This window comes from Astatotilapia calliptera, chromosome 19 (genome assembly GCF_900246225.1).
Source record: "Astatotilapia calliptera chromosome 19, fAstCal1.2, whole genome shotgun sequence".
In the NCBI taxonomy this organism is placed as follows: Eukaryota; Metazoa; Chordata; class Actinopteri; order Cichliformes; family Cichlidae; genus Astatotilapia; species Astatotilapia calliptera.
Window position 1 is genome coordinate 5,461,563 of NC_039320.1, and position 16,509 is coordinate 5,478,071.

The following is a 16,509-nucleotide window of genomic DNA, read 5'->3' on the forward strand; positions in this document are numbered from 1 at the left end:
GACGGAGCTTGGCACGCTCCTCATCCCTCGAGTTTTCGTGTTCCAACGCTGCTGAAGGTTTAAGGCAGAGCACGTCGTACACCTTAGTTGTCTTCCTCAGCGTCAATATTGAATCTTTCTTTTTATTTAAAATCTTGCTGTGGGAAGTCTCCTCTTGATCTCCTGGAAGCTTAGTAGCATAGCTCTCTGTGTCCTGTCTGCTGTGCTGAAGATGATCTCTGATCCTCCTGAAGTCTCTCTCCCATATTGTGGACGATCCTCTCCTCTATTTTGCAGGCAGTTTCATGGTCCTTGCTGTGGCTCCAAGGTCTGATTTCATGATGGGCCGCAACCAGCTTGATCTTTGACCTCAACCACTGCCTGGGCTATGCCTGGAATGTTTCTGCTTCTCACTGGGCCTCTGAAGATTTCCCAGGAGATTACTGCTGCACCTGTATTTTAGAAAAACTTTTATTTGGAGAGCATGTCAACAATCATCAAACCACATTCTTTAGTTCAGTGAACTTATAGACCATCAAAGCCTCATCTGAACATGGATGCACCACTTGCATAGATTTAATATTTGTAAATACAGCTAATCACACAAATCACTGCAACAATAATAGTAAACATTGTTTAATGTTAATTCTGGACCCCACCTCTATGGGCAGAAATCTGTGCCACCAGAAACTGAAATTGAATAAGTTCAATTTGAATTTGAATTGCTCAGATTGAATCTGAATTGTAACTTGAATAAATGCTTTTGAAAACTGAATTTGAATTAGTCTAATTTGAAATTGAATTTATGGTTTGAAAATGATCATCACTAAATTGAAATTGAATTTATGGTTTGAAAATGAATTCGTTTGCTTTGAAACTGCATTTTATCCTTTAAAAATTCAGCTCTCGAATAATTTCAGTTTCACTTCTCACCATTCAGTTTCAGTTCTACAATTCAATTTCAGTTCCAAAATTCAGTTTTTTGGAACTTACATCCGGTTCCGGTTCAAGCGCAGATTAATAGAACTACGTTTTACTGGCGGACCGAGAGTGTTACTGACGGGAATCTACAGCGTCTTGAGCTGAATTAAGACTTCAGAAGTCATTCGTCATGTCGAATGACCAGCGGATAAACTCTCAGGTTGGTAATAAATGTCTTACATGTATGAGAACAAGCGTCATGTTAACAAATGATAGCCGTAAGGTAACTTTTATGCTTATTGTAGCTGTTAGCTCAAAACGCTAATTTAGTGTAGTTTGCCCTGAATTCAGCTTTGACAAACAAATATGATCGACTGTTTCTAGTAGAATTCCAAAGTTGTCACCTTGTACCCTCTCAGAGCACCCCTCTGTATGCTTGCAGAGACCCCTACAGTAGGGAAACATGCAAAACGGTGTCCAAACCTTTGTGTTTTAGCTTTATTTATGTCTTACACAGCATCCCAACTCTTTAGCTGACTTAATAACTTTAGCTAAAGTGAATAGTTAGTCTAATTCATTAGTGCAGCATTACTGGATCATCTCTGTTTGAAGATGATCAACTCACCAAACCTGGATCCCTGTCTTAAAAACTGGCTCCACCAGGAGCCTGCATACACAAGATCTGGAAATAAAATCAAACTTCACACGTATAAACAATTATATCAAAAGAGTAATAAGCATTCAGCACGGGCAAGACAAGTGTCATGTGCAAGTTTTCTCAAATCATTAAATCACTATTATTACCATAATTCGCCTCAAACATGGATCATCCCATGTGCTCAGTTAACATTAATGTAATCGGCGACTTCTCTTAAGCAAAGTCACTCCACTTTACATATTATTATTATGGGCTCAAAGTGGCCAGCAAAGAGCCCATATTAAACTATTCCATAAATACCGTAATCTCTTATTTGTTTTACTCATGTCACTTGTCCGTTTCAGCTGAATCTTCCACAACATTCTCAAAGAAACAAACCTTAGCAATACACATTGACTGTGGTCAGACAGAGGTCAGACACAGGTCAACAGGTTCCAGAAAACACCATAAAGTTAGCCATCTCTAGCTGTGGAAAGAATGTCATTCACATATAAACCCAGAAATCCTATAGTAGAAAAACAGTAACTAATCCTCTTATAAACCACATGATCAAACACATGAAAAACTGTAATGCTGTAGAAAAGAAATACAAATATTAGCGCTGCGCAGATGTATACAATTTCTCACAGTGATCTCTGAGCAACACAAAATAGGGAATAGCACCCTTAGTAAATGCACAGACAGAGAAAGTGGCATTTCACAGGTTAAATCATCATGCACCCTCGAATGTTGCTGTCATCTTACTGCTCCTGTAACAAAAAACACATATAGATTCATCCACCCTTTGTCCTGTCTAGGTGGAGATTAACTTTGAGTCGTGATGAAGTCTTGTCAGCTTTTACCAGTCGGTCAGTCAGTTTGTTTTTTTTTTATTTCCATTCATTCATTCACTCATTCATTCTTTCTTTGTTTGTTTCTTTGTTTGCTGATAGTGGAACCTGTAGTCGCATTTTAGTTTCCACTTCCAGCAAAATGACGTCATCTCAAAAATAAAAAAACCTTTTAGATGGGATTACCTCGCTGAATCCTTTTTTAGGCTGGGACATTCATTTAATAATTGTCCCAAATAAGTGGCTTTCTCCAGAACCCATTTTAATGTGGAGAAAATGCACTTGTGACGGCGTTCTTGACAGGTCGTATAGCACTTTTAATTCCCGACTTGCAGATCTGCTTAAAGAGAAGAGATAGACAAACAAAATCAGTGCCTGTTCAAAAGATAAAAATGAAAAATAACAGAGATTATCAAACCAAACTTTCAGTGCACTGTGAAAGTATCAAAATAAAAAGGCCTTGTTAAGTCATGACACAAACTCCTCATCAACTTCACAACAGGAGAAGAATCATCAGCTAGATTCACTCCAAACCAACCATCAGCTGCACAACACACAACAGTCTAACCCTAATGTCATATTAGCTATGAGTTTAATCACCAGGTCTGTGTTCTTCACTCATCTAAATCACAGATCTATTTTATTCAATTTTCCCTTTTCCTTCATCATAAAACATGTGACATGTTGCCATGCACTTCACAAAATAAGTTTGTTCTGACGTATTCAGAGTTTGTGTATCTAAATACAAGATTCACTCGCACATCAAACAGGAAACTCAGTGTTTTAGAGTTTCCACTTAACACAACAAACTCCAACACATCTCATTCACTCGTGCTAGAATTCAGTCACCTTTCATTAATCTAAAACCGATCAACTAATTTGCATATCAGCTATTAACTCACTAAGTTGACAGGACGACAGAAAAGCATGTTCAAAATAGTATCACAAAAGACAATTTCCCTCATACAGTAAATTACTTGTGCTGCATTAATCAAGCAGGAAGCTTCTCCCAATTTACCATTTTAACACTAAATTTATTGCCTGATCACTGATTTATCAAACCAGGATTGTTTTCCCCACAAAAGTTAAATTGTTGTCCTGTAACTTGGAGAGTCAATTTTTTTTTTTTTAGGATAAATTCAGTATTTGATAACAAGCGTCTGCTAAATTGACACTATTTTACACTGATGAAAGATAACAAGCTAATTTTCATTGCATGGGTGTTATTAGGCAGGTCTAATGCATGTCTGTGGATCTGCATATTCAGCAGAGCATGTTCTTAAAGCTGTCTTTCCTACACACTTCTCTGCTATTATTTGATCATTTCTTAACTAATGTGCTATGAGTCTTCATGAGTCATTTTGTGTTTGGAATTGTTAGTAAAGTTAATTCATGTCCTGCTTGTTTGTGTGATTTTGTATGTTTCTATTTGTTTCGGACTCCTTCACAATTTTCCAACTTAAGCAGTCAGTTTTCTTTTCCCCAGATTTGCTAACCCAAATTTTGATTTCCCACATTAAATAATTCCTATGTGTTCTCACCTAGTCTTCTCACTCTGTTGTCCTCTCACTCTATTGTCCTCTCCCACTTCAACAGTCCGGGCAGTTCTCCTTCAGCTTTGTCCTGTGTTCCACTGTCTCTTCTTGCCATTTTACTCCACAGGTGGCAAATGTCAAACTCCAACAGTCTCTTCAGTTCTCCTCAAAAGTTTTCTTCACATGCATAGTTAAGTTGCAGCTTGTTGGAAACACAGTGCCATTCATCTGATCAGTCAGGATGATGGGTTTGCTCTTCTCTGATGCTGTTTGTCCACATTGCTGCTGCTTTGCTGGGACTCTTTGCTCAGGACTTGATGCTGTCTCTTTATCTGCCATTTACTGCTTTGGAGCTGAATTCTTCAGGGAGGAGTGAGAGCTTGCTTGCTTGTGAGGTTGAGAGACACATTGCGCTGTAAATAAGTCAGCCAGAAACTTGGCCTGCATGTTTCCAATGATGTTAAACTATAACTTTCTTCCGACTGTTGCATGTGGAAAATTGATTTAGGTCTGCTTTTCACCTGAAAGTGACAAACTAAGACATGTTCATTATGCTCATCACTGCTTAATCAACACACATCTCTCTCTCTCTCTGTGTGTGTTTGTGTGAACAATCCTTTTTTAAAAGCAGAAAATGACATTGTAGTTGTTTTTCGGCTGATCAACACAAAACCTTTTTCCTATAATTATTTTTCTTCGTCTACAATGTAATTTGTCTCTTTTTCACTCTTTTTTTTTTCACAATAGCTGGTGGTCTGCAAAATCACTGCTCTCACTCACAATCAGAGTCAATTACTTTTGCACAGAAAACTGCTCATGGAAACGCTGCACACTCTCTGTTTCCCTCTCTTTGAACAGCTCTCGATCTGATAATGTGTAGCTTGCTCATCAGCTCAGAAAAAAGAAAAAAAAAAAAAGAACTGCAACGCGACATCACACAGTAGTTGCATGCTCTGCCCATAGTGGCAAAGTCTTACACTTTCATATTCAACACAGCTTCTCCATCTTGTATTTTTAGATGTTTCATACAGGGTTCAGCATTTTAGTTGTTTTTTTTTTTTACAGGCGTGCTGTATATCTCAACAATGGCTCATAATAAGACGACAGTCTTTCACACAGGTCAAGTGCCTCTATGCACTTCATTAGTTTAAATATTTACCTATATCACTTCACCTCACATGTCATTGTACTGAATTTAAGCAACCACAAGCTTAATGTAGATTACTTTTAACAACTATCCACCTCAATTACGTCTATGGTCTGGCACACAGGCTGTTAACATTTTGTGTCAGGAAGGGGTGGGGGGAAAGCCACCCACCAGAGCATAGCTGCTGATGTGGGCTGGCCTTTTCCACACACCCCTGGTTGCTTAGGAAACCCATGATAACAACAACAGCTGCTGACGTCACACACCACGCGGTCTGCTCCGCACACACAACAACAACAACGAGACGACGACGAAAATAACAATAACACAAAATAGGCCTACTGTCCAGCACAATCTGGACCCCGCGGAACTTCTCAACACCCCACAAAGCGGCGGAGAACCACAAAAAGTTCGAACTGCGCAACTCTGCGACTTAATGCTTCTGTACAAAAAAACCCCACTGAGCGGCTTTGTACATCGCCCCACTTAGACGGCGAATTTTATCCCCACTGAGCGGCCACGGACAACACCCCACTGAGCGGTGAAGATGTAATTTTACCCCACTAAGCGGTAAGGAACCTCTTGCTGCACACAGTAGCAAGGAACCCGGGTTTCGCTCCACAAAGCAGCGAACTTCTCAACGCCTCACAAAATGGCGGAGACTGCACAACGACACGGTTATAGAGTCGGCCTCTTTAAACTTACTTGGCGTTGCTTAGCGTGTAATATCAGCCTGAATCCCGCCGATCGCCATTCATCGAGGAGAAGGACAGACAGCGAATCCACAGGAACTTCCTGGCTGACGTCAGTCTTTCAGCGTGCCTCTGCCCCCCCTCGGTGAATGCGATCCCAGGGAGCCGGCATCGAAGGACCAATTAATGTTAGGTTTGTAGCATAAACCCATCCGCTGGAACGTTGAAGGCAATATAATTACACCGCAAAGCAAGACACGAAGTAGGCAAACTTCTTCATGTTACTCGTGCACGGGAGAGACTGGACAGAGCGCCGTCCCTTCGCTTGACCCCAGTAGCTCTCGTCCGTCCTCCCATACACTGTCCTTTTATTGAGATTACATGAATATGCATAGGTTCATTAACATATGACGTCTACATACACAAAGAGTACCTTGAGTGTGTGTGTGTGTGTGTGTGTGTGTGTGGGGGGGGGGGGGGTACTGCTGATCAAAGGGTCATAAAAGCACACAAGCAAACATCCTTGGTTAGGAAGAGGGTAGACTAGACACCCCCCCCCCCCCCCCCCCCCCCCCCCCCGGTGAGGAAGTCCAGCAGTTCATCTAAACAAAAAAAGCACTTAGACTAGAACAGATGTAACTACGTTAATCCTACCATAACAATTAAACAAGGTACGAACTTTCCCATGCTCCCAGTGTGGAATGCACACCAGGCCTCTGTAGCCTGTTAAAGATCACACAACTTATCACTACACAATTGATTATACACTTCTAAGCATCTATGGTTAAATATTTCTAAGCACAAATAAGTAAATGTTTCTAAGCATAAATGACAATCAACAATACAACTCTATCAACATCATCTTCTATTTTCATGGCCGATTCCTCCGGTCAACCTTTCAGTTCCTCTTTCTTGCCGAGAAGACAAGGACGGTTCCTCTTTTACCGAGACATGACTAATCTCTCTCTCCTCTAAATAAATCTAACTCGTGTGTGTGTGTCACGACCTCACATGCTCTCTGTGTCACCTCTTCACCTACTAACTGTCTGCATCTCGTCCTCAAATGCTCTTTCTCAATTCACCTGTTGCACTTCTGACCTTTCACCAGGCCAGAGGCTCACTGAGACTATATGTATGTCTTCTACTAAATAAATGTTTTAACCAAGAACCTCTACTTAAACCTTAATATAAAATGACCTGATATATAAATGTTTTGTAAGCATGTACGCAGTTTTAACCTTCTATAGCTCCAAGTCACTTACACAATTGATTGTCCGGACATCGCGCCGAACAAAGCTTCCAACCCCCAATTAATTGACCGAGCTCCAACTCTTTAATAAGCACAGATATGCATTGTGTATAAAATAGTTATAACTGCACCTGAAATACAAAGTTAACATAATAACTGTATGCATAACATCTTAAGGCCTTCTTAAAGCTATCTGTTACATTGTTAAAGCCTCGTCTTAGCCTGCTGCTCAAAATAACTTTCTGCTTTCACTTCTGCAAACTCTCCAAGCCTGTTTCCTGCCACTTAGTCTTTCTGAAAGACACACACACTGTTCAACCTCTGAATGCAATATAAACTACAGATTATATTATTAATGCAATGGTAATGATGACAATTATTTAACAATAGCAGTAAAATAATTTCCCTACTCCACACAGTGTTGCACTTTGTAGACGCTCCCTGAGCACTGCTCTCACAGCCAGCTGCACATAGAGACCAGTGTTGTTAGTCCAGGTCAGAAGATGACTTGTTGGAATGAAAATGAGCTTGTAGTTTGTCTGCTTTAATAATGTGACTGGAAAAAGGTGTTGGACTTCAAATATGTCCATTTCTTTCACACTTCACCTTTAAAAGTGAAGCCTTGTGGTTCCTGGAAGGAAAAACACAACTTTTTCAAGTCTTTGTCCTGTTTTTATGAGAAATGTACGACTTTAATGTGAAACATTCAGAGTTTTTTCTCTTGTTGTGTTTGTTTGAAGCTGCTTCCTGTTGGCTTCAGCTGTTTGGAGTTTTCATTTTCTAAACTTCTACATTCTGAACCTTCTTCAGCTCTGAACAGATGATGAAACACTGAATGATTTCAAGCTCTGACTTTGTCTAATAAACTTACATCTTTCATTCTTTATTCAGATTGAGGAGCTGTGGTTTGTCAGAGATCAGCTGTGATTATCTGGCAGCAGCACTGAAGTCCAACCCCTCCCATCTGAGACAGCTGGACCTGAGCTGGAACGAGCTGCAGGATTCAGGAGTGAAGCATCTGTGTGGTTTCCTGGAGAGTCCAGGATGTGGACTTGAAACTCTGAGGTCAGTCAGCATGTTTTAGTTGTGCTGAGATGAATATGATGTGAAAGTTGTGCTGACACTAAATTGCACACATCAGGCTGATATTATACTGATCCACACTGAGGATCTTTATGGTAAAGTCTGTTTTCTTCTTCTCTGGTTTAGTCCATTGACTGCAGCAAAACAATGTTCACATTTCAAACAGTGATACTCAACGTATGGCCCGCGGCCCACACGCGGCCTGCCCACCTTTCCTGATTCAGAGAGAGGGGACCCTGATTAACTGTGTAGTGTTCTTCCTCACAGTTCTAAGTATCAGACATAACAATGAATAATCCACAGCTGACTGTCTTTAGCAGGTCAAAGGTCACGGCACACAGCAGACAGTGGGAAATATTATAATTCTGATCATTTATCAGCACATATCCATATGTATAAAAACAAAGCTGACACTGTGAGACTTGATCAGAGGTGTGATCATCACAGCAGAGGCCTTTGTGTCAAAGTCACTGAGGATCAAACAGAAACACATGAAGCAGATTTTCCTGTTCTGGCTCTTTATAGCAGATAACCTTCAAAATATTCTGCAGTCCATCAAAAACTGAAGCAAACCATGAATCAACATGTGAACATGAGCTGATGCTGCTGAAGGGAAGCAAAGTTACAGAGGTTTGATTACAGACACAGCTGAGAGTTTGTAATCTGTCATCATTTTAAAAGGTTTAAATTTCTTCAGTGTTGAACAGCAGAAATGAGGCTTTGTTTTCGGAGGCCGACAGCAGTGAACACAACAGCAGACTGGTGCGTAATAAGCAGTGAATAATGCAGGAAACAGATTTTTGAAGGTAAACTGTTCTTGAAGTACACTGAGAGAGAGAGAGCTGTGCAGGAAGTAAACGTCAAAGTCAGAGAGAATTCATGACGATGTTCATCAAACGTAAAGCGTAGTTTGGATCTTCTTCTGCTGCTGGTTCACTCAGTTTTGGTTGGAGACAGATGAAACCTGCAGCTTCAGGATCTGTGAGCTGTCCACTTTCAGCCCCGACGGCGTGTCTGTGTACGTGCCATCGAGTGAACGATCCACGCTCTGTGTTTCCATCTTTGTGTGTTTAGCTGCTCTCATTTACTGTTTTATCTGTTTGCTTGTTGTTGAAATACTTTGGGCAGATTTAACCTGAGATTCTGGCAAAATACATTTATATTAAAAATCGATTCAGGATTGAATGAATCAACATCGCTTTATTCAAATTAAAACCATTTAAATAGGAAAATCCATTTTTTTGCACCCGCCTCTAATGCTGGGTAATGTCAACTGGTCCATGTGCAGCTGGCTGTGAGGCTCAGGGAGCGTCTACAAAGTGCAACACTGAAAGAACATCATCCATAAATACTGAGTAATAACTGGACTCTCATACAGCGAGACTCAAATGCCTTTAAACATCAGCTTATCCTGCTGATCCAAGTCCAACACTGAGTTTGTAAAAACATGTTTGTCAATCATTTTGTTTGGTTTCTGAGGAAAATGATTCAATAACTTGCTGCTAATACACAACATTTCATCATATTTCCTCATAACCCTATTTTGTCTGACCATTTGATCCCATTTGAATTTGCAATAAAGGATCCACAGAGTTTGGTGACGATAATGACAGTAGATGTTTGTGTGAAATTGCTGGAAGCAAATGAGTGTGTGATGTTCTTTCAGTGTTGCACTTTGTAGACGCTCCCTGAGCACTGCTCTCACAGCCAGCTGCACATAGAGACCAGTGTTGTTAGTCCAGGTCAGAAGATGACTTGTTGGAATGAAAATGAGCTTGTAGTTTGTCTGCTTTAATAATGTGACTGGAAAAAGGTGTTGGACTTCAAATATGTCCATTTCTTTCACACTTCACCTTTAAAAGTGAAGCCTTGTGGTTCCTGGAAGGAAAAACACGACTTTTTCAAGTCTTTGTCCTGTTTTTATGATAAATGTACGACTTTAATGTGAAACATTCAGAGTTTTTTCTCTTGTTGTGTTTGTTTGAAGCTGCTTCCTGTTGGCTTCAGCTGTTTGGAGTTTCCATTTTCTAAACTTCTACATTCTGAACCTTCTTCAGCTCTGAACAGATGATGAAACTGAATGATTTCAAGCTCTGACTTTGTCTAATAAACTTACATCTTTCATTCTTTATACAGATTGGAGAGCTGTGGTTTGTCAGAGATCAGCTGTGATTATCTGGCAGCAGCACTGAAGTCCAACCCCTCCCATCTGAGACAGCTGGACCTGAGCCTGAACAACAAGCTGCAGGATTCAGGAGTGAAGCATCTGTCTGATCTTCAGCAGAGTCCAGACTACAGACTGGAGACTCTGGTGTAAATAGAGTGATGGAGTGAGTTGGATGTCCTGTCAGCAGTATCGTACTAAACACAGTCAGTATTAAACAAGGATTGGACACAAACACTTCCTGTTTCTGACCTTTATGGTCACCATAGTAACAACTGACACGCTCTGATCAAACGCTGTCAACCTCACCAGCATTTCATCTCTGAGTAAGTCATCCCATAGAGAATTAAAGCAAGTGTGTAAGTTCATCTCTGAATGTCTGTAAAGCATTCCCACGTTAAGCTTAACAACAGATATATGGAGGGACTGCCTCTCGCTCTCCTGCTGCTACTTCAATCGTGAAACTGCTTAATGATCAGCTGATCGGCTTTTCTGTCGCGAGTCCGTCTCTCTTGTTGGTTTTTGGTCCACTTTGCACCAGAAAGAGGAAACCAGCGGCTGAACAACAGCAGAACGTTTGAGCTTGATAAGCTGTTGTTAGAATTTATGTAATATTACTTTCTACACCAGGATCTTTTTCTACAGCTGACAGCTGGTAACTGTGCAGGGGCGGATCCAGCAAAGTTTAGCCAGGGGGGCCGATAGGGCATGAACAGGGAAAAGGGGGCACAAAGACATACTTTTCTTTCTTATTCTCATTTAAAATGTCGAGCTTTTAATAAATAATTATCTGACTCTTACACCCAAAGTTTTAATCTGATGTAAAATATTTAGAAGTCCATTACTGTATATAGTAACTGTTAAGTCTAATATATCCTAGTAAGCTAGTACTTTTTCTTTGGGAAGGTACCATCTGTGAGTTCTGTAATTCTGTTGAAGAAAGATGTTGAATCTATTTAATTATTCTTGAAAAATAATTTATTTCTGTGCATTTTTTCCCCTGCATCAAATTAAATTTGATTACATCGATTAAGCATCATGAGATGGGGGGTGGTTCCCAATTTTTTTGTTTTGCTGGGAGTTTGAAAGCCTATTAGTCAGGTTGCTTAATATTTCTGCTAAGTACTCTTTAAAATACCAGAATAGGGAGGATGTTGCAGGTTTAAGTTTATTAGACTGATCAGTGTTGCTGAACTATGAAATATTTTGGGCGCAGTGTATTTTTCTACATACAGGTATAACAGAATAGCTTTAGTGTTTGTTTGTTTTTTTAAACTTGCGTATGAACTTATACAAAATGCAGCAAGATATTTAAAAAAAAACGTTTTATTGATTAAAAAACACACTATATCGGATTCATATCGGTATCGGCAGATATCCAAATTTATGATATCGGTATCGGTATCGTGCCATCTCTAGTTCCTACAGAGCTCAGAGTGGACACACCAAGGTTCTTCTAATGAATGAAAGTCCAAACTCAAACTAGGAGGGAAAAACATTTTCATCAACTTCAATAAAAATCCAAAGATTAGAAAAAGTGAAGCAACAATGAGTCCTAGTACAGTCCCAGCACTGAAGTCCCTGCTGCTCTTTATACTGGATGTGCTGCATCACTGACTGACAGCTGATGAAGAGTCTCTGGAAACACTCGTTTATCTCCTCTGCTCTTCCTTCTTCTCTCTGCAGGTGGAGGCGATGATGGTAAACAGGACGGTGTGTGTGCTGAGAGAGGAGGAGCTGTGTCCTGATGATCCAGAGAGGTTGAAGCAGCAGCAGCTTGTGTGTAGAGACGCTTTGACTGGGCCATGTTACTGGGAGGTGGAGAGGAGAGCTTCATCCAGCAGTGACTGACAGAGGAATGAGAAGAAGTGCAGATGACTGTCAGTGCTGCAGAGTGAACTGCTCTGAGAACAGCTCCCCTGTCAGACACAATGTAGAGTCCAGCATCATCCCTGTGTGTCCCTCTGGATCTGACAGAGGATCATCAGTGTATCTGGACTGCTCTGCTGCTGCTCTGTCCTTCTACAGTCTCTGCACAGTCTCTGTCTGACTCTGGCTTCAGACCCTCCTGGATCAAACTCACCTGGAAAGACTTTCAAACATCACTCAATAGATTTGAATACAGAATATATTTGATATATACTGTAGATGTACTGTAGAGTTGCAGTTTGTCACTTGTAAATACAGTCTGTGAGCAGCTGTGAGCTGAAAGATCTTTCTAGAAACACGAAATGTTTTCACTCTTCTGTTGCTTTTTCATATATTTCCACAACATTAATATTGATCCCACCTGTCTCACCTGTTTCATGCTTTTATACATAATAACAGGACACGTGTGATCTGAGCGCTGCTGTGGTTGCTGTGCTGCACGTCTTCATTTAGATAACAGAGACATCTAGTGGTTCAGAGGGAGAACTGCAGGAGGTGGAGCTGTGTTTTAGCATGGAAAACTTTTTATCTTTTAGATGCAGATACAAATATGACAAGTTTCAGTGTAAGATATAAAAGGTCACATCAGTCAGCAGAGGGAACAGTGATCACACAGCAATGTAAGAATAGAAACATAACAGTAAATCTGGACATGTATACAGATTGAAGCAAACAAACAGGATGTAACACTACATTAAAGCCACAAATGGGAAGAAAACAAAGCCAAAGCAAAATATATTTGATCTCAGGAATCCAAATCAGATGCTTTAGAGCAGGGGTCGGCAACCCTGGGCACGCGTGTCACAGCTGCCACGTGAAGGGTTAACTGATGGCACGACCATAGCTGGACTGACCATCGGGCATACTGATGGTGATTTTTCATTTTTATGAGCCGATGAGGTTTTTTTACTTTTGTTTTGGTATAAACAATGAAAGGTGGTGGATTGGCCGGATGCTGGTCCATGTGTAAAAATAAGTCAGTTGTTTGGTGGTGGCTATGGTGGAGCTTCCACAGAGGCAACAGGTGAGGCAGGAGGAGCAGAGACCTGAGGTGAACTTAACTTCAGGTAAGTTATGACCTGCAGTCTATCTGGGTCAGAAAAACCAAGTTTAGGTGGAGTAATAGTACATGTTTCCCAAATATACTTCATGGAAAATTAGTCTCCTGAATTTTTTTAAATTAGACTTGGAGAAGGGTCTTATCTGAAAGTGTTTGAAGAGCACTATTTGTACTGTGCTGTTTGAAAAGCACTATTTAAATTGGACGTACGCACTCTAACGTGATAAGGACTTTACTGGACTTACCTCGATTTTCAAGTAGGGTGCAAGCTATCTGCATTCGCTCCAGCAAAACTGCCTCTGTAGTGGTTGACACCTCACTGACCTCTCCAAAATCAAGGTAGTGTTCTGCAAACTGTGAGATTGATCATAATTAGAATGTAAAGTCTTAATTAGGTAAAGGATAGGATAATTATAATCCACAAAGCTTCAGCCTATTCCTTTTTCAGTTACTGTTACTGTACTTCTATGTAAAATGATTACTTGTGTTGTTGTTGTTGACCGAAATAAATTTCACTTCACTTAAATTCACTTAAAGTCTTAATTATAGCTAACAAGAAATGGAATCATTTGAATAAGGGTTACCTTTAACATTAAAACTCCACAACTGCTGGAATCCTGTTGCTTGTTGTGTTGCATAGTCTGTAACTGCCACTCCATGGTGTCTTCATGCCCTCTCATCCTCAGAAAATTCCTAGTTGAACAAAAATGTTTGTAATGAAACAAGAAATGTTTTATCTAAGAATAATACCTCAGTAATAATGCATACCTCCAGTTGCGCAGAATTTTCCTGTCATAAACACCTTCATTCCCCATGGGGTCTATGAGCAGTATTTTCTGTGCAGAAATGTTGACAATCTGAAGAAAAAGTTAATCAATTAAAAAATTACAATAGTTTGTGCCACTGAAAACGTATTTAAAAAAAACACTTTGTGCAAGAAACTGCTTCACAACAAATTACGCAAATTAATAACTATATGAACACATACCACAAGAATCCAGTGCGTACCAAAGTTCACAGGGCACAGCCACATGTCTTTAACTGGGAACGTCATCTGTGGGACTGGAAGTGCAGAGTAATTTGGATTTACTTAGGTACCATGCGTCTCAGGGTGTTTTCAAATATAGTCTTCTTTAAAGGAACCGAACTCTTTCCTCAGCAACAGAAAGGAGTCAACTGTTTGGACCACTTCTGAACTTTCAACATACCTTGTTGAGGCATCTGAACTGTCCAGAAAACAACGAGCTTGCAACTACTGAACAGAGCAGGTGTGCAGCATTCTGCACAAGTATACAAAAATGTTAGAGAGCAGTAAATACGTTTTTTTTTTATATCAAAATTAGCAGGCAAAGGACATTTCTTACTTTCCTTTCGTCTCTCAATGACACGGTGCAGATATGCATCAATGACTTGTTTTGAAAAATCAGAGTTTATACAACAACAGCAACAATTTTTGAAGTAACTGCTTGAGTGCTGTACACAAAAACATCTAAAGGAATATAATTGCTGACAAAGGTTCTTTCTACATATACTGAAACTGGATATTATGATGTCACAGATGTCACAACATCTGTGTTGTGGTTGATAACATTTTTTCCTGTTGAAGTGAATGGGTGAAACCTTAGAGTTTTGCAATATAAACCCCCCGACCTACCCGCACACTTTAAACTATTAATGGTCTCTGCACTGCAGATGCTTCAGAAGGAGCAGAACCTCGAAATCAGAATCAATAATGATAAGTTCTCTTACCTCATCAGAAACCACTGTGACCCCTGCAGTGTTGATAAAGAGAAATCAAATAACTTTTATGTTCCAACAACTGACTCCAGGCGCCCAGTATCCTTTGCACGCCATAACCTCTTTACTAAAAGAAAAATATGATAAATTAGCTCAGGCATGCATGAGATTTTTAGTGGATAAGCTGGGTAAAGGCCGACGGGCCACAACAGGAAAAAAGTCAATACAATAGGCATGCATTTACACGCAGAGAAATAGGAAAGGTACAGCGGGTGGGCAAAAGAGAAAATTACTGACAGGCAGATCCATTTCTAGACTTCTACAAGCTCAGTGCACTTTGCATGTTTTTTTTTATATCCAATATGAGTTGAAGACTGCAAAATGCAAACAAAGTCATGCAACAGTCAATCAAGTTGCAACGCCAAACTGGCAGCAAATGACCAACGGGTCAAAAAGAGTTGTTCACTATGCCACCTTCATTTTCTAAGCTTTGTTTCCGGGAGGGAAGTTCTTGTTCATGTGTTTCTGGTCCTGGAACACAATTAAACTCCTTGTGGGAGCAACAACTTTTGTCAGCCGTTTTGGGTGCATAATGAATAACAGAGGGTCTGGTGTCCTCTGGACTTTGCTGGCACTGAGGGTTAGCAGTAGGATGGCAGGGGGGCATCTTCAGGTCTGTGCTGCTGTTCACTGTCTGACTGAGTTGGGTATTTTTCATTGTCACTGATATTTACATGGTGGCTTCTTCTGTACAGCTTGATATGGTCAATGCTGTAGTGATTTCCTAAAGTTGCTCCTTCCGTGTTTTTTTTTTTAATCTCACACATTTGCCAGCGATGTCTTGAATGGTGTAGGGTCCTGTAAAAATCTGGATCAAGTCTTCCTCCCTTCCTTCCACGTTTCCTCATGTTCAAAAGAAGAACTTCATCTCCATCGCTGTACACAAGGTTTCTGTACTTCTTCTGGACTTGTCTAGCATAAGCTTCCTTTTGTAAGTCTTGGGACTTTGCCATATTTTCCTCTACAGTTTTTTTTAACTTGCTCTTGTGCGTCTCTTGTAGAAGATACAAAGTCACCGTAACTCGACTCCTCAGGGAGAATGATGGAGGACAGCTAAAATTTTCACATTTTAAATCACAATTAAAATCATAATGGCAAATAATGCATTTGAAACATGAACTGAAAATCCGAACTATAATAACTCATGTTTAAAAGTAAATATACTATTATAAAGCTTTGATCACAGAAAGCCACAAAGATAGACTCCTATCATTTTGTGTATAGTCACTTTTTACTCTTGATACACTTCCATAGGTGAACACATACTGAAAGGTCTCCTCAACATTTATTACTTTACATAAAGATACAAACATAAAGTAGTAACTAGTCACTTACTTTATCTTTAAAATGTGTCTTGCGTATAGAAGTTAAGCAGAGAAGATTAAAGCTGCAGCTAATGCACACTTTCCAATTAAGATTACATTTAATTCATGCATTATCACAGTTTTTGTATAAATAGAATTCC

General features: G+C 40.0%; 1 protein-coding gene and 1 long non-coding RNA gene across 2 annotated transcripts in view; one reads left to right on the plus strand and one right to left on the minus strand.

Moving 5' to 3' along the window:
* LOC113011578 (NACHT, LRR and PYD domains-containing protein 12-like) overlaps positions 1-11,976 on the plus strand; it is a gene marked incomplete at its 5' end in the record, with an annotated part of 68,381 nt that extends 56,405 nt beyond the window's left edge. Inside the window, 3 exons of the mRNA XM_026151124.1 lie at positions 7,903-8,076; positions 10,231-10,407; positions 11,945-11,976. Coding sequence (XP_026006909.1) covers positions 7,903-8,076; positions 10,231-10,407; positions 11,945-11,957 — 364 coding nt within the window. The remainder of the gene's footprint in view (positions 1-7,902; positions 8,077-10,230; positions 10,408-11,944) is intronic.
* A 1,758-nt stretch (positions 11,977-13,734) lies between these two features.
* Positions 13,735-14,271, minus strand: LOC113011600 (uncharacterized). Its single transcript, XR_003270593.1, has 3 exons — positions 14,236-14,271; positions 14,016-14,104; positions 13,735-13,940 (listed from the first exon to the last, which is right to left on the minus strand). It is a non-coding gene; the product is annotated as an uncharacterized LOC113011600 (long non-coding RNA).
* Positions 14,272-16,509: the final 2,238 nt, after the last annotated feature.